This window comes from Pongo abelii, chromosome 6 (genome assembly GCF_028885655.2).
Source record: "Pongo abelii isolate AG06213 chromosome 6, NHGRI_mPonAbe1-v2.0_pri, whole genome shotgun sequence".
NCBI lineage: Eukaryota > Metazoa > Chordata > Mammalia > Primates > Hominidae > Pongo > Pongo abelii.
In genome coordinates this window covers 129,622,021-129,640,538 of record NC_071991.2, presented here as the reverse complement: position 1 = coordinate 129,640,538, position 18,518 = coordinate 129,622,021, and the positions used below count along the sequence as shown (strand labels likewise).

The 18,518-nt window shown below is 46.5% G+C and overlaps 1 protein-coding gene across 2 annotated transcripts in view; it reads left to right on the top strand.

The window, feature by feature from the left end:
- PLXNA4 (plexin A4) overlaps positions 1-18,518 on the top strand; it is a 452,610-nt gene that overhangs the window by 272,768 nt on the left and 161,324 nt on the right. For both annotated transcript variants that reach the window (XM_054559822.2, XM_024249841.3), the window contains exon 4: positions 5,052-5,183. In XM_054559822.2, the coding sequence (XP_054415797.1) occupies positions 5,052-5,183 (132 nt within the window). The remainder of the gene's footprint in view (positions 1-5,051; positions 5,184-18,518) is intronic.

Sequence of the window (18,518 nt, the reverse complement as noted above, 5' to 3'; positions counted from 1 at the left end):
CCAAAAAAAAAAAAAAAAATCAACTTCTGTTTTCATCCTTTCTCATTGTTTAGGTGATCCACAAGTATCTATACTATGTAAAAATAAGAAATCTAGGCTGGGCCCGGTGGCTCACGCCTGTAATCCCAGCACTTTGGGAGGCCGAGGTGGGCAGATCACGAGGTCAAGGGTTAGAGACCAGCCTGGCAAATATGGTGAAACCCCGTCTCTACTAACAATACAAAAATTAGCTGGGCGTGGTGGTAGGTGACTGTAATCCCAGCTACTCAGGAGGCTGAGGCAGGAGAATCGCTTGAACCCAGGAGGCAGAGGTTACAGTGAGCTGAGATCTTGCCATTGCACTCCAGCCTGGGCAACAAGAGTAAGAATCTGTCTGAAAACAAAAACAAACAAACACAAAAGAAATCTAATTTGTTCAAGCTGTCATGTTACAAGTGTTGGGGTGGCCTCTGCATTGGTGACTGAACTATGGCCACTGGTCAGTGTGTCTCCTTTCATCTCAACTATTTCTTTCTGACATGGGCTGTCTTTCCTAGGCTGTTCTTGAGTTGCAGGCATTTGGATTGTGTTCCTACCTTATGAGGGGTGAACTGAATGTGATCTCGTATGTTCAGGTGAACTTGACCAAGATGATGGCTTCTGCTTGTCTGTTTTTCTATGAAATCTTACTTAAATGCTGCCTAACATTTTGTGGGCCTTTTTGGCTGCCTGAGTATTGGGAGTAGTAAATGGTGGCTCTGATCCCTTCCTCGATCCTGACTCTTACTTACCTCGATTATAACTAGCAGCTCAGATATTAGAGACTGTGGTTGTTTTACATTTATTCAGTAATTACTTACTAAGCACCAACCATGTATCGGGGATTGCACTGAGTACAGCAGGCATGACCTCTTCCTTGGGAGACTCATGGTCCCAGGGCTATTTGCCCACGTGGCAACTGTCAGCCCCTGCAGAGGGTGGATCATTTTTTTTTTTTTTTTTTTGTAGTTCACCTTAGTTGTTGGCCTTCTTGCTGTCCCAAAGAGTTTAGAATCATTTGCACATTTTCCTGCTCCCTCCTCCAGACTTTTATAAAAAATATTAAATGAGACTAGTCGTAACACTAGTTACTTCTCCATGCAGAAACCTGTCTTTTCCTGTCTCTTAGTTCTCTCTCTCCATGGTCAAACTGCCCGAAGTCCCACAGAGACTCATTATTTTTAAATACCTTTTCATGTGGAACCTTGTCAAAGGCTTCTGGAAAATCTAAATAGCTAAGAGACAAGCACTGAGCTAGGAATCAGGAGACCTGGGTTCTAGTCTTATATGCCATTGGTTTATCATTGAACTTGGGGCAAGGCACAGAACAGCCTCCATCTCAGCTGCTTCATCAGGAAGATGAGAATGATTATTCTGGCAATCAACATCACAAAAATTTTACAACCATCAGCTGAGACAGTGTTATTTAAGAATGCTTTGCAAGGTATAAAGCAAAAATATAAGGGATCATTATTTAGAAAATTTACAACAGCATCTTCATTCATATGCACGTTTCTCTCCCAGAACTGCAGTAGATAAAGACATGGCTCCTCCAGCACCCCTGGGGTGATGCTTGTTTAACATCAACTCCTTTGACGTCTTGAAGGAATGCAGGTTTACATAAACAATAGTGCCAGGTTCAGTGTGAGCCTTTGGTGTAGTGTGTGAACTCATAGAAGCATGACCACTGGAAACAATCAGACCCTGGTATGGGTGCAGCCTGTGCCATCTGCCAGATGTGTGACCTTAACCAAGTTATTTAACCTTTTTTGTGACACACCTATAAATGGGGACAATATTAATGCTTACTTTACTGAGGTCTGAGATTTAAATAAGAAAATAAATATATGTAAAATGCCTATCATCGTCCCAGACCCATAGTGGCCACTCAATAAATAACAACTCTTGTTCTATTTGTCTATGTTAAGGGTCCAAGAGCCGGCAGCTGGTCCGTTCTACCTAAATTTTTGTATTGCTCATCAAACATTCAGTAAATTCCACCATAAACTCCTTTATCCATGTCTTGTGTGAATTTTTTCAACAGATGAATAAATAATGCTTTTCTTTGGTTTTCTGAAAAGTTGTTGGAGGGTGGGGTGGGAAAAGAGAGAAGGAGCCTTTCCAGATACATATTTCTTACTGGCAGAGTGCAGAAGGTGGGGACTTATCTGCATCCAGCCTCCTTGCAGAAGGCCAGGCCTATGGAAACTTGTCTAGTTGGTGCTTCCTCGTCCACCCCTCTGTCCATTCCCCAAGTCATCTGGCTTCCTTTGATGTCCAGCCACACCCAGCAAACCCCTCATCCTAAGGAGCAGGGAAGTTGGAGTCGAAAGATAAAGGAGACTGCTCAGGCACTGAATGTAATTTCATTTGGGGATCAGGCCAAGGGGCACTGGATGGAGCTTAGTTCTGCCAGCACTCCCCTGGGGACCCTGCTCTGGCCGACGGTGGCCTGAGGGGGCTGGAGACCAGCCAGGGCATTCAGTATCACTCTCTGCTTCTGCTCCAGAGGCACCTCCCAGCTGGGGATGAAGCTTGGCTGGGCCAGGGGCCAAGGCCATCATTGCACGTTCAGACTTGTGTGGTAATCCCAATTGGTTTTGCATGAACTCCTGTTTCATCCAGATTAGGAAAGGACCTGGCCAGCATGGACATCTGGTGGCTTGGGGGTGGGCAGAGAAGAAGGAAGTCTCTGGGAATCAGAGGCATTTCCATTTTCAACACTAACCATGACTCCTTAAATCCTTTAACTGTTGTTTTCATGGGCTTAATGGGAAACCATCAAAGAGGAACCTGAACTACATTCATTTATTTATTCATTTTTAAAATAAATATTTGTCAGGTTCAAGTGTTTGAGCACCAAAATCAAGAATGACTAGAGAAAGTCTCAGGAACTGTACAGACTAGAGACAGACCCTGACCTCAGCTCCCTGCCTTTAGGTGGTCACCACCGGGAGACATACGGGAAACCCTCCGGGAGCAAGGACTGTCATGTAACTGGTGGTAGGAAACGCATGGACTTCCAGAGTCAAACTGAATTCTAATTCTGTCCCCAGATTTTATCCCGCAGGCCACTTGTTTAATGTACCTGGGTATCATTTTTCTTGTTTATTATCAGTGCATCCGCTAGGACTTTTGATGTTGCAAAAAACCTTTGTATTACTTTAACATAAAGAAAATATCTGCAGTAACTAGAAAGTCCCAATGTCAGGCAGGCTTTGGGGTTACTTTGATTCAGTGGCTCAGCGATGTCACCAAAGACCAATTTTTTCCCATCTCTATGCTTGACCTGCTCTGGTTCCAGTTCCCTTCCTTGTTAGGAGAGGGCTGCCCACAGATCTTTGAGCTCCAAGTTCATTTTACCCCTTTGAGAGTGAGGAAAGACGGCTTCTTCTCTCTACCATGGGTCCCTGCTTTGCTCTGATTCACGTTGATTGGCTTGAGCCTATTTTCTCTTAATCACTGTGGCAGAGAGTAAGATCAAGCTGGTTTGTTTATGTTCATCACGGACAACCTGGGAAGCAGGGAGTGGGTTCAATCCCACCCAAAAGGGGAGAGGGTGGAATGGATGCTGGAGGGGCACATGAGCCTTGATGAATGAACATTAAACCCACAGGATTCAGAGGATTACATCAATAAGGAATTATGTGCAAAACCATCTCCCAGTACCTGATGTCCATGAAGCTTAAAAATAATGCTTTAAAGGAAATTTTAAAAATCAGAGTCCAGAACAAACCTAAAATCAAGCAAATAAACCACAAAATAACCTGATATCAGAGTTCATGGACTCAAGAGAAATGAAAGGTGGGAGCCTTCTGGGGGACCTGGTGTGGTCAGTTGTCATTAACGTGGTGTTCTTTCTGTAATTTAGTTCCTCACAATGACTCTTTTATTCTCCTTGATCTTGTGAGAGGTTAAAAATTACACATTAAAAATGAAAAATTAGAGTGCCTAATGGGAATATTTGGAATATAATTTTTTTCTTTAGTTTTATTGTTGAAATCTCTAAAATTACACTGTGTGTACCTTACAGTCCTGCGTGTAGTAGGGAAGTGTGGTGATCCCCTAGTTCTTGCCTAGCCACACTCTCAGTAATATTTGTTCCTGATTTATGGGAGTGGTGTTATTAGCACTGACTGTGCAGTGGTCATGTTGGATCTATGCACTCAAACACAGGATGGTTCCAGAGACCTTGGCCAACATCCAGAGGCCAGATGAGCATCATGTAGGGTTGGAAAGCTCATGTCTTTTCTAGGTTAGTTCTCATTCATGGGGCATGTGCGCAGAAGTCTTCTTTCCATTGTCTCTATGCTGTCCCAGCATTTCTAGGAAGGACTTATGGATGGCCGGGGATGATCTATTCAGCTGAGTGTTTGCAGAAGGTTGTGGATGACTCATGCCTGAAGCACATTTTCCTGTAATTCCCACATCCCTTTTGCTGGGGACATGAACAAAACCTCTAGAAGGCTTCAGGACCTAATGGTATAAGTATAAGCCACTATTTCAATGGCCAAAAAGAGACCCTTAGTGTGAAACCTTTGGGGTTGGCCCCCTGCCTGGTTCCCCTTCAAGGTACAGCAATGACATCCAGGTAGCAGTTCCCATCCTTACACCGACATGTTTTTCTGCTAACAAATGCAGCAAATAATATTGCCTTTCCAGTGCAGGGTGACACTCTGATCTGAGGCAGTTTCGATTACATGTTGTTTCTCCAAGCCTCAGAGCCTCATCTTTTTCTCCAAAGACCAGCAAGAAAGCCATCAAATGCTTGAGCCTGAGGCATAGGGAACCAGGGAGATCAAGACTGGATTCTTGGTGAAGCCCAGTTTGGTCCCCCACTTCCCTCTCTGCCACTCCCATCCTGAGGCCCTTGGTGATCTTATGTCACTCCACTCCTTGGCTTTAGCCTGTGAGCACTGTAGAGACAGAACTCACGCCCTCTCCCTTGGCTGTTGACAGGGTCTCTGGCTGAAGTTTGGCTGCAGGCAGTGCAGGATCTGAACTCACTTTGGCTCTCCTCTTCTTCTCCACAGATCCGGGTGGATGGACCCAGGGGCAACGCCCTCCAGTATGAGACGGTGCAGGTGGTGGACCCCGGCCCAGTCCTCCGGGATATGGCCTTCTCCAAGGACCACGAGCAGCTCTACATCATGTCAGAGAGGCAGGTAAGGCTCTTCAGGCTCTGCTAGACATTTGTCTTGCGGCTAAATACTAGCCTGTGGCTCAGTACAAACCTTAGGAGGCCAGCTGCAGAGAGGTGATTTGATTTATTTGGCTTAGTGTGTATCTTTTCAGTTATGCTTTTCAGTTATGCTGCCTGGGGACTGAGGCTTGGTATTCTGAAACAGGAAAGAAACATTTAAAATATCAAAATATTGGAGAGTCTAGAACAAATCCACTAATTTCAAAATCATGCATATATGTTCAGGGCCAATATTTGCTTTCTTTTGAAGGAACGTTGTACAGATGCCCAAATTGTGGGTTCAGATTTCCCTATACAAAATGTGATCTCATACCAAAGTCACCTTCCTGGCCCCCAGAAGCCTGTGGGATCAAGAATTTATTTCCAAAAGAGTGTAGATAAGGGAACACCATGGTCAGGACTCAGAAAACAGTCTGCGTGACGAGATGCGATGCGGTAGGGCACGGCCTGAACTTTTGTGTGTACATACAACTCTTTGTGGAAACTCCAGCAAAGAGTTTCCATGGAGCCCACCCGAGAAGAACAGATATGGTGCAGGTTTGCTGATGCTGAGTAGGAAGTAGAAAACCTGGGCTTGGTTCTCAAACTGAGCTGAGAACGAAGTAAGTTTTTCTGGAGGCCCTGAGCTCAGGCCAGGAGTCACATGTCTGCAGCAGGCAAAGGAACGGGTTTCACCTTGGACATCCATATATTTAAGGGTATTTCCTGAAGTCCTCTAATTCACTGGCTGGAGTGCTCCACCCCACAACACACAGCCCATCCCAAGTGTGGCGCAGCACTGCTGTACCTCTGCCCTGTGGCCTCTGTGGAGGATGGGTCGTTCCCGGGAGCTGTCCCTCCAGCCCATGAATATGTATGCGTTAGCTCTGAGTGGCAGCAGCGGCCATGAGGGGCAGATCTCCCCTCTTTTTCATCCTCGTCAGCGTGGCCTGAACTCTCTGGAGGACTCTGCTGACAGAGTCTGGATTGTTCTGCCTGGACCCTCTTGGCATTGTGGGGGAGATGAATTCCACATTATGCCACCCACGGGGCTTGTGCATTATGCCTTAGCAGTCACAGGAGCTCTGCCCTCCCCAAGAGCTCGATGACATCTTCTCCTGTTGTTGGACTCCCCGTTCTCCCGACTTCAGCCATACTGGGACCCATTGTGCCCTGGTTGAGGCTGCCATGGCTTGGGAATGGTCTCATTCCCAAGGTAGGGTGGAAAGTGGAGTATTTTTTCCTGGGAGGGGAGACGACCAAGATGGAGCCTGCAGCTGGGCACGAGGCTTCCCATTTGTCTACATTCCTTGCTTTTATAACAGCTTCCACACTCCCCACTCCCAGCCCACCTCTGAGGCCCTAGTAGCTGAGGGGAAGCAGCTTTCCTTGGTGGCATGAATCATCTGGAGAAGATCTTCACAAGGCATTGAATACTCAAGATTTCTTGCCTGATCTGAAAGCCAGCATTTCTGAACCTGGGACTTAAAACATAAGAGGACTTTCGAAGACGGAAAATATAAACGGAGCCAGGTGCAGTGTCTTGCACCTTTAATCCCAGCTGCTCCGGAGGCCGAGGCAGGAGGATTACTGGAAGGCCAGGAGTTCAAGGCCAGCCTGGGCAACATAGCAAGACTTTGTCTCTAAAAAAGAAAAAGAAAGAAAAATTTAAAAAAAAAACCATAAAGTATAAGCTGATAATATGAGTTATCAGCCCCCTTTGAGAACTGAGTCAGGATTCTGAGCATTACTCCTTCCCTGGAGGTGCCCATCTGAATCCTTGTTCACCTCTTTGTCCTCAGTTGTTTCCCCTTGGATGGGTAATGTGGTCACTATCCATTCAGTCTTGGCAATGAGGCATCCTGAGAGCTCCATATTATGGGCACGTTGGAAAGGAAGGCAGGAATGAATAGAGCCAGGGTGTTCATCCATTCCAGGGCTGCTCCACACAGATGTGGAGACTGGCCTGCCACCCAAATGACCACCTCAAAGGCCTAACACCTGGGCTGACACTGGTCTCCACTGGGCTTGTGGATTCTTGGTGGAGATTTGTAGAACAGTGTGATGATTAAGTCCACAGGTGTTGCCATTGGAATGTCTGAGCGTGAATCTTAAATCTCATTTACTAAATGTAGTCTCTGATAAGTTCCTAACCTCCTTAAGATTCAGCATTCTTTACTGTCCTGTGTAGGTGACAATAATATCAGATAGTTTTGTTCCAAGAATTAAATGAGATAAGCATATAATAAGCTTATAACCATGGCTGGCACAGAGTAAGTGCTTGTTAAAAGGAGAGACTCTTGTTTTTATGACTCTGTGACAGGAGTTTCCAGACACTGGCCATGCTTAGAGTCAGGCAGGGGCTGGTATTGAGATTCTAGATGGTCCATCTGGGTTGGAGCACAGCAGCCCAGGTGAGGCCAAGGGAGGCAGGGAGCAAAAATCCAGTCCCAGGGGAGAGTGCATCAGGAACCCAGGCCTGCTTGACAGGCTGGGCGTGCGGAGTAGAGCTCAGGGCAAAGCAGCTTGATAAATATACCTGGGTATTTTCCAGACCCAGGGTATCAAGACTAATTCCAGCCTCCTTCAGGTGGTGGGTCTCCCTCAGCCATGATGGGTCAGAACACTTAGCACACTGTGTCTGCAGGCTAAGGGCATAGCTTAGCCATGATGTCAGTGCGGCCTGGAAAGCACTTTCCTTTCTTATCTGACTAATTTTTCCTTGTCCTTCAAAACTTAGCTTGGCTGTCACATTCTTCATCGGACTATTCCTGGCCTGTAGTTAGACATGTCTGTAGTAGCTCTTGTCAGACCAGGCTGTGATTATGACTTCCTTCTCTCTCTTGCTGCCAGCAGCTTAAGAGCATCCGATGCCTTGCCAGCCTAAACCTCACCTAATAGGACCCTCTTATTTTTTTAATGAATGAGTCCCCAGTGCCTTCATTGAACCAGAATTGGAAAAGAGAGGTACCAACACAAATAACCTATTGCTTCAGTTAATTTCAAAGTTCAAACTTAAGTAACTGAAAAACTGAAGTTCAGATAAAGGAAGCACCTCCTGCATGTCAGTGATCTACCACTTGTATTCATTGACTAGGGCTGCCATAACAAAATAGCACAGACTGGGGAGCTTAAACAACAGAAATTTGTTTTCTCATAGCTTTGGCTGTTGGAAGTCCAGGATCACAGTGTCAGCAGGGCTGGTTTTTTCTGAGGTCTCTCTCCCTGGCTTGCAGATGGCCACCTTCTCACTGTGTCCTCACATAGCCTTTCCTCTGTCTGCATGGCCTTGGTGTTTCTCTATGTGTCCTACTCGCCTCTTCTTCTAAGAGCATCAGTCAGATTGGATTAGGGCCTTTCTCTATCAGCCTCATTTTAACATAAACACCTTGATATGGTTTTGCTGTGTCCCACCCAAATCTCATCTTGAATTGTAGCTCCCATAATTCTACGGACTCTACAAAATGTTTCCAGAATATGGCTATTTCCCACCACTTCATTGTTACCCACCTGGATTGAACCCCCATGGTCTCTTGCCTGAACTCCAACTACTCCAAACAGACAACTACTCTGTCTGTTTCCACCTTTATCTTTCCAGTCTTTTCTCCATGCAGCAGTTAATCTTCAAAAGTTTGAGTTAGATAGTGTCATTCCTCCGTTCAAATCCTTTCAATGACCAAAGTGCCTATGAAGACCCACAGGGCCTTATATGCTCTGTCCTCATGAGATGTCCAAGCTCATCACCTGCCACTCTCCCCCCTCCCCTACTCTGCAGGGCCAGGGTGGGAGAGAGTGCTCTGGACACAGAGATGTCCTCTGTGATGCTCCTGCAATATGGCAGGCTCCTGCTTCAGGATCTTTTTCCTGGTTGTTCCCCTTTGCCTGGAATTCTATCCAGGTATCTGCCTCCCCTGAGTACCACAGGTAAAACTCTAGATTGCCTTCCACCCAGACTGATAAACTCCCAATCTCCTCTCCTGGCTCTATTTTTATCCATAGCATTTAGTCTCTTCTTATTTGCTATATGATTCTTAATAATTGTTCTGTATTATATGTCTTCCTCATTTAAAATGTAAACTCCATAAGAATATAATTTTTTGTTTTTTAGTGTTTTTAGTTTACTTGTATATTACAGACCCCTAGAACAGCACTGACACCTAATAAACACTCAATACACATTTGTTGAATGGGTGACTGAATGGATCTGGGCTCAAGAGAGCTGTGGTTTCAATTTTGCTGCTCTGGCTGCTCCTATAACTGAAGACTAAAATTTAACATGAAACATACTAGCATCTGTATTCCCAGATCTTAGTGGAAGGGCATCCTAAACATATGCGAGAGTGGCAATCTGGATGATAATCCAAGAGGCTTATATTGGATTGAAGGACACATTTTCTAACAGGGGTCACTGTGTAAAAAACTGGTGGTAGAAAATGTGTGCTTTATGCTGTCCATTCTTACATACCAGCCTCTCTCTTTTCTGATCTTTTTGGGATCTGCAGCAGGGCAGTGGCCTAAACGACCTTTTTGTCCTGGTGTTGTGTTCAATACAATGACAGGTGATATGGTTTGGCTGTGTCCCCACCTAAATCTCATCTTGAATTGTAGCTCCCATAATTCCCATGTGTTGTGGAAGGGGCCTGGTGAAAGATAATTGAATCATGGGGGTGGCTTCCCCCATACTGTTCTCATGTAGTGAATAAGTCTTACAAGATCTGATGGTTTTATATTTGCTTGGTTCTCATTCTCTCTTCCCTGCCACCATGTAAGATGTGATTGTGAGGCCTCCCCAGCCACATGGAACTCTGAGTCCATTAAACCTCTTTTTCTTTATAAATTACCCAGTCTCAGGTCTGTTTTTATCAGCAGCATGAAAATAAGCTAATACAACAGGTGAAGAGATGAGCACAGAGATGAGCAACTGAATCGGGAGGCTTGTGAACACTTTCCAAGTTAACAGAATGGGTGTTCATGGACTCCTCCTACCATCAGGGGCATCTCATCATTCTCGGCATAAGGCCCAAGCTCCTGGCATGACCTCTTGGCCCCATCCTGTGACTCCTCTCCACCTCTGCAAGCTCATTTTGTGACCCTGGCCCCTGGCTCTCCGTGCACCAGCAAGCAGGCCTTCGTTCTGTCCCTGAGCCCAGCTCCTTCCTGCTTCAGAACTTGCACGCTCACTGTTTCCTCTGCTGTGAAAACTCTCTGGCTTTTCCTGTGGCTGGTTCCTCCTCGTGCCTGTGGTTTTTGCTCAAATATCGTGTCCTCAGAGGGGCCTCCACTGGCCACCCTACATAAATATCCCTCACCCTGGAATCTTGACTTCTTCCTATTAAGTCTTTTTGTTTACTCCCTTCTGCTGCCCACCACAGTATGAAAATTACCTGTTTATTTCCCATCCCTATACATTAGCATATAAGTTCCTGGAGGGCAAGGACTTTGTCTCTCTTGTGTCTAGCAGGTAGAGGAAGACCTCACCCAGAGAAAGGGCCAGGTATATTCTTGTAGAGTTAATATGAGTGAATGAGCTTTGGATTTCATCTGTTTGTGATGAAGAGCAGCCCTTCTTTGAGAGCACTCTGATTTTGGTGAGACTGGGACCTCCTGCCTGGAGATGATGCCTGAAGACTTAAACAGAGATGGCAGGATTCTGAGTTTTGTTAAGAACCAGATAACTTTGATTCAGTCAGCAACCCAGCAAGCTCTAGGGTGTTACCTCTGCCCCTGAGGAATGTTCCTCTTTACCATTTGGTGGGCAGAGGCTGCTCTCTCTTCTAAACACTCTTTCATCCCTTCTTGTGCCTAGTTTCTTTGTGGATGGAGATGCTGGTCTCTGCCACCTCCAGCATCCCTCTGATTTACCTGATACCACACTGGGGGACACAGAGTTCAGGAAAGGCATTTGACAGTCAGGGGAAATATTTTGCATCATATTTTAGTAGTCGTGAAACAGTTAATGAATTCATAGTTAAAGAAGTATCCAGAGAGATCAACTAACTTTGACTCCCCACAGCTGTTTGAAACTTTCCTTGGGGCTGAGTGTGGTGGCTCATGCCTGCAATTCCAGCACTTTGGGAGGCCGAGGCGGGCAGGTCACCTGAGGTCAGGAGATCGAGACCAGGCTGGCCAACATGGTGAAACCCATCTCTACTAAAAAGACAAAAAATTAGCTGAGCCTGGTGGCATGCACCTGTAATCCCAACTACTCAGGAGGCTGAGGCAGGAGAATCGCTTGAACCTGGGAGGCGGAGGTTGCAGTGAGCTCAGATCATGCCACTGCACTCCAGCCTATGTGACTAGTAAGACTCTGACTCAAAAAATAAATAAATAAATAAACTCTCCTTGGGTTCCAGTGTTCCTCATTCCATATGCTGAAATAGGCCAGCTCATGGCATGTGGTAGGATGAATGGATGGTAGAGAGGATGAATGGATGGCCAGCTCTCGACATGCAGGGTAAGGATTATATGACTAATGGAAGTAGAGAATGGAGTGTGTGTGTGTGTACACATGTGCGTATCTCTGCACACAAATGCTACATATTTTCTGGCTCTGTCACCCATTCCCTCAGCACCTTAGTCATTCAATATTCAACAAATGTTTACTGAGCACCTGCTCTGAGCCAAGCATTCTTCTACGTTACCAGGAATTCCATGGGGAACAATACAGGCAAAGTCCTTATCCTTATAGGCCTTACATTCTGGGCAGAGAGACAGTGAATGAGAGAATGAGTGAATGGCTTAGATCAGGTAATAGTGAACAGAGTGAAAAATTAAACCAACTCAGGAGGAATAAAGTGATGGCCAGAAGAGTGGAGGGGAGTGCTCTTTTAAAGACGGTTGCCAGGGAAATTCTCCAAGGAGGGAACTTTTGAGCAAAAAAGCAGAAGAGAATGAAGTGGTGCAAGAGGACTGTCTGGGGAAAAGCGGTCCAGGTGGAGGGAACAGCAAGCACAGAGGCCAGAGACGGGCATGTGACATGTGTTTTTGAGGACACCGGACGGGCTGCCAGGAGGTGAGAAGGGGGAAAGTGATGAGTGAGGCAGCTGAAGACAGAGGCCAGCTCAGATCACCCCAGCCTCCGTGTGCACCTGTGAAATGGGGATTTAGTAAACAGTATTGATCTCCTGGAGTGAGCGAGGATTCAATGAGATATTCCATGTAAAAGAGCTTAGCTCAGAAAGAACATTCAGCAAACGTTAGCTATTAGATTATTTGCAAATTACATAGTTCTGTAGCCTGGATATGGTTTCTGTTATCACGGACGTGTGGGTCCCTCTGTGAGCTCGTGCAGCAAGTGCCATGTTCCAGGTACACTTCTGCTTGGAGTGTATGAGTGTGCACTGTGAGGTGTCAGTGTCATTTTGTCATGATTTAACTGTCTCTTTCAGAGCCATGTTACATTTCTCTCTGTCTCTTTTCTTTCTTCTGCATGATTCTGGATATCTCTCGGCTGTGTGTGCACCTGCACACCCACCCCTTCCCTTGTGTCTATCCCTGTCTGGGTGTCTCTGTTAGCCTCCTTCTTGATTTGTGTGTGTATGCATGTGTATGAGTGTGGTGTGTATTTACTAAAATTCCAGTAACCCCAAGGGAATGTCTATACACACTGAAACCAGTGTGATAAAAACCTGCCAAGCCAATGGGAGGGAGGTGAGAGGAGATGTCAGTGAGGCAGATAAATGAGAAGATGAGGTGGCAGAGCTGGGACCATCCTTGTTCTTGGGTGCCCTGGAGTGACCCCTACCAGGGGAGAAGCAGCTGTCCCCCAGCCAAGGCGAGTATCTTCTTTGATAGGCCCAGAGGAAGTGGCAGATTTCTCAGTGAATTTCAATGTATCTGCCTCTCCATACACCAGCCCTTTCCTCCCTGGAAGCCAGAAGCCTCAAACACACATTTCTGCTTTGGGGATCTGTTTCAGCCATGTTTGGACCAAAGCCATCTTTTATGGTGTCCTTTGTTTTACTGACTCCTCTTCACAGTGGGTCTGCTTCCAGGTGCTGGGGGACTCTTGCAGCCTGTCCTGCTGAGCTGCTGGTGCTCAAGTCCTTGCTATAAAGCAGGATGCAGACGCCTGTGGGGCCTGAGGAGGTGGGCCTGGAGGTGAGTCCCCTGCCTATAGGCGTTGCCCGGTATAGCAGCCTGGCCTGGCTCCTTCCAGCATAAACCAGTAGTGAAGTGGCGAGGGCCCCCTTGCTGTATAGCATATTACTCAGGCCTGATTCATTCATTTGTTTAGGAAACAGAGATCAACCTGGGCAACACAGAGAGAAAAAAAAAAATTTAATTAGCTGGGCACTGTGGCTCATACCTGTAATCCCAGCACTTTGAGAGGCCAAGGTAGGTTGAGGGCAGGAGTTTGAGACCAGCCTGGGCAATATGGCAAAACCCCATCTCTACAAAAAATTTAAAAATTAGCCAGGTGTGGTGGTGTGCACCTGTAGTCGCAGCTACTCAGGAGGCTGAGGCAGGGGGATCACTTGAGCCTGGGAGGTTGAGACTGCAGTGAGCCATGGTCATGCCACTGCACTCCAGCCTGGGCGACAGAGGGAGATGACTTCTCTAAACAAACAAATAAATAAAAATAAATTTTTTTAAAAGAAACATTCCCTAAGCTCCCTCCTACTATGTGCCAAGCACCAGTCAAGGCGTTGGGAATACAACCATGAAGAAACAGTGACATATCCCTATGATTTTAGCAAAAGGAAGCAGCAAAGAAGGAACCAACCTAAGAAATAAATCAGAGACTAGGTTAGCAGGTGATAAACACTCCAGAAAAAGGAAATCAAGTGGATTAAGTGGAATCAGGATACTTGTGGGGGTGAAAGGGTTGCATTTTAAAATAGAGTGGTCAGATGGGCATACAAGAGGAGAAGGGGAGGCCTGTCCATGTTGTCCTGTCCCTTTCCTTCTTCTATTTATTTGCAAGTTCTTTGTCTGGGGTTGTGAAATTGAAAGATAGTGAAGCCAGCCTCTCTGGAGGGAAGAGGTGAGAGGAGGCATCATGATTGTTTTTTACCATGCTGAGAGCTTCAGAAGGAGCCATAGTTCAACGGGGAGGTAGTATCATGGTCTAAGAAGGCAACATCGCTTGAGGCTTGGGACCCCTAAGTGGATGGTGCCTCCACCAGGGACCCCCTGTGTGATGAAGGGGTTATTACCGTTTCTTTGCACCTCAGTGTCTGTCCCTGTCTCCACCCTGCCTCCCAGGATGTTCTGAGGGAGGTGATGTGAAGTCTGACAGTCTTGGAGGTCTATAAACATTGATTTGGTAGAAGATGCTGTTGTAGAGATACTGTCTGCAGCCAAAGGTGCTGGGCTCCTGTGAAAATGATTCCTGCTCTCAGCACTGGGTCTACGGGCATGTCTCACGTGAGGTGCACTGGATGGTGATGCAGCCATCTCTCTGCCATCCTCTCTGCCCCTGAGGGGCTGAGCTGTACACTCCAGTTAGTATTTGGATGGCTGACACAGTGACAAACCCACGTGGACATTTGCTCCTGGCACCCAGGCTGGCCTGTGTCTGATAGCTCCTGGGAGAGCAAACTTGAAGCACAGGGCTGAGGAATGAGTGACAGGAAATGGAGCCACCTCAGGCATTCACAAAAACAGAAAAGCTGTCTCAGTGTTTCACCCAATTTCACTCAGGTGGGAGCCTTCCCATTTGTCTGAAACAGATTCTGAAGGTTCCAGAATGTCATTACTGAGATATTCCCACTTCCCACTTCATTCTCAATCAAGGCAGGATGTCTCCATTTTACCACAGCAGAACTGGAGGAACCAGAGGGGAAGTGACTTCCCTCCCTACTTTCCTACAGTCAGTAGGTGCTGAATTGTCCACTGTACCCTAAAAACTTAGGACTGGAAAACGCTGCTGGCTTATCTGGCACAACACGCTCCTACTGCACTTTGTGATCAGTGTGGAAACTGAAGCACAGAGGAGGGAGCAGATGATCCAGCGTCACCAGCAGTTTGGGGGAGGAGCTGAGCTTGAATATAGGGCTCAGCTCCTTCTGCAATGCCTTCCCCAGCCCCCTCTTCCAACGAGGAACATGGAGCTCTCTGTGAGAGCAAGAGATACTATCCATTGTCTTAACTTTCCAGTAAAAAGTGGTGCGCCCCACTCTTGGGCGTCAGAACCAGCCATAGAAGGCAGAAGGAGTCTCTGGGGATGGGGTGGTGGAGCAGTGCAGATGTGATCAGAACTCAGAACCCGCCTCGGCCCCATGAAGGAGGTCCCTTGGTTTACTTCTCCTTTGTTGTAGCCTGACACAAGGTGGGACAAGCACCACTTTGCAACCTCTAGGGCATCCTGGGGTACATGGAGCCCTGGGCGACACTAGCCCCACCTCACAGAAGGAGTAGGCAGGGCAGCAGCCCACCACCCCCACTGTTCTTTTCTGACAGACGTGTTTCTACATGGTCACTGTTGTAGGCAAAAAGTCTCTGACATCTGAGTATGATCACCACAGTGGCCTGGCATCTCTCAGACAGACCATGGGGGTGACCAGAAAGTATAAGCATGTGCAGGACAGAGGCTACAGGGGTGGGTCGTGAACAGACCACGGACTTGGCTTTTCATACTCATCCTTAGTACTCACCAGCTGTGCCACCTGGAGCAACTCACTCAAGCAGTTCATGCTTTGGTTTCTTATGTAGAAAATGAAAGTGATGATAACTCTCTTTCAGCGCTTTTAGGATTGAAGTTAATATGTGTAAAGTGCCTAGCACATAGTAGGCTTTTAGTAAGTTGTGGTTGCTGTTGTCATTATCATTATTCTTATTACTATTAGAAAATGTATTGTTAATCCTAGAACTTTGGGAGACCAAGGCGGGCAGATTGCCTGAGCTCAGAAGTTTGAGACCAGCCTGGACAACATGGTGAAACCCCGTCTTTACTAAAAATACAAAAAGTTAGCCAGGCCTTATTGTGCGTGCCTATAGTCTCGGCCACCTGGAAGGCTGAGGCATGAGAATCACTTGAACCCAGGCGGCAGAGGTTGCAGTGAGCCGAGATCATGCCACTTCACCCCAGCTTAGGTGACAGAGTGAGATACTATGTCCAAAACAAACAAACAAACAAAAACGTTGTTAGGGGCAGGGAAGCCTGGGCAAACCACTGCTTGGTGGCTAAAGGCCAGTTGAGCTCCAGGCACCAGCTACCCAGGATTCTGTGCTTCCCCTATCCATCATCTCAAAGCCCCTAGAAAGTACTCAGGCAGAGACTCCTTTCATAGTAAGGAGCACTGCCTTCCAGGGGATGGAGGGTCCAGGAGGCTGTGGTCTCCCACTCTAATCAGAGAGAGCTATGTTGTCTCTGGATTTTTCTCTGGAACTCTGCTTCCACTCCGGGGAAAGAGTCTGAATCCATTTGAGTCCAACCTCATTGAATATATGAAGTTATCACAGATTGGGCAGCTGAAGAAACTTTTGGTCTCTCATCTTCCAGGACTTCTAGAGCAGAGGGAAAACTGGCTCATTTTCCTTCTCTCTGCCCCAGAATAGAGAAGAAGAGCTATGATGTGGAGGTAGAGCAGGGGTGGGTGAGGGAGGATGTGGAGCAGGAGGAAAGCTAAGGAAACCCAAGGGCCAGTGGTTAAGGAAAGCGCTGGCAGGTCTCTAATCCTGAACTCCATTAAGCATCTGTCTCCGGCAATTGCCCTGACAGTCATTGTACCTTCTCCTAACTTAGCGCCGGTGTCCTGGTATTTTCGGGGCACTCTAAGTGCCATTTTTAAAGACAACCACCTATAATCGTCCACTTAGCAGCACATGAGGAGACTCCACAGGGTGGACAGACAGGACCAGGGCTGCTTCTCTGCTAGCTTCCAGCTCCTGTCCCCCCATGTCTGTTTAGTAAGCACCCACTGCATGCCCCACACAGATCCAGTCCCTGTACACAATCAGACAAGGGCCGAGGGAAGGCCCTGTTCTGGAAGCTCTGCAGTGGTAAAGTGAGAGCAAGCTCCAGCTTGAAGGGTGTTGAAAAGAGTGTGGTCCTACTATGGGAATTGCTCCAGAAACCCAACTTTCTCATGGAGTTAGGGATCAGGGAAGAAAAAGATGTCAATTTGAAGGGCAAATTCTCCTTACGCTTTTGAGTGAGGTCATTACAAGGACTCTGGTCTGGAGGCTGGAGTCTTTGGGGTCTTTCTTAAGACTACCACTGATCCTCACTTGTGGGTGGGGGTGGGGGGTGGGCCTTGACCACCTCACCCCTCTCAACAGGCCAGGTGTTGGTAGAAGTTGACTCACACCATTCCAACCCACTCTCCTGTCCCCTAGGGATGGTATCCTAATGGAAATGGTTAAATTCCATGAGCACTGATTGACTTGCTCTTGAGTTCTGTGGAAAACAGACCAGAAATGTTGACACTTAAGTACATTTTACACTCCGTTTGAATATCAATGGGACGTTTTCAAAAGTAAATAGATGCACATTAATTTATGCCCTTGTTCAAGATGACTAGTTAGCATTAATGATGCCATGTGACTTTACTAAATGCAATATAGGTATAAAAGGGTAAATTACAAATGGCATTTATTTACATATCTCATATGAGTCTTTCAAGTGCATTTCAGATATTACAAGCAGACAGTGGAGACATCAATTTGAAACTGACTCAGAGATGTATGCGATGGTTTTGAAGGGATGCACAATGGCTAAGGGGAGATTATCTGAATACTTATTTAGACAAAGTCCAGAAAAACAATGAAGAGGTGGAGGAACAGGTAGAGAACATATCCTTCTCCAAAAGGATTCCAGCTGGTGCAGAAGGCTATCCAGTTGCAAACTGGATGGCTTGAAGGTGGGTCAGGGCTAGAATCACAGCTCTGCTTCCGGATTCTGGCTCTGCCACTTGACTTTGGACAAGTTATTTAATCTCTGGGTATTTCAGTTTCTTCATCGGCAAAATGGGAATATCCTAGTGCCCATTGGCTGTGTGGTTACAATGAATAAATAAGAAAGTGCACATAAAATTCTTAGCACATTGCCTGGCACATAATGACAACTCAATGAGGCTTAGCTTTCATCTCTATGATTTTCAGTATGCTGGTGACTATTATAAGAATGTCTATGTTTTATTGAAAAAAAATCCACCTATGCCAGGTGTGGTGGCTCACACCTATAATCCCAGTACTTTGGGAGGCTGAGGTGGGCAGATCATCTGAGGTCAGGAGTTCGAGAGCAGCCTGGCCAACATGGTGAAACTCCGTCTCTACTAAAAATTCAAAAATTAGCCAGGCGTGGTGGTGTGTGCCTGTAGTCCCAGCTACTTGGGAGGCTGAGGCAGAATTGCTTGAACCTGGAAGGGGGAGG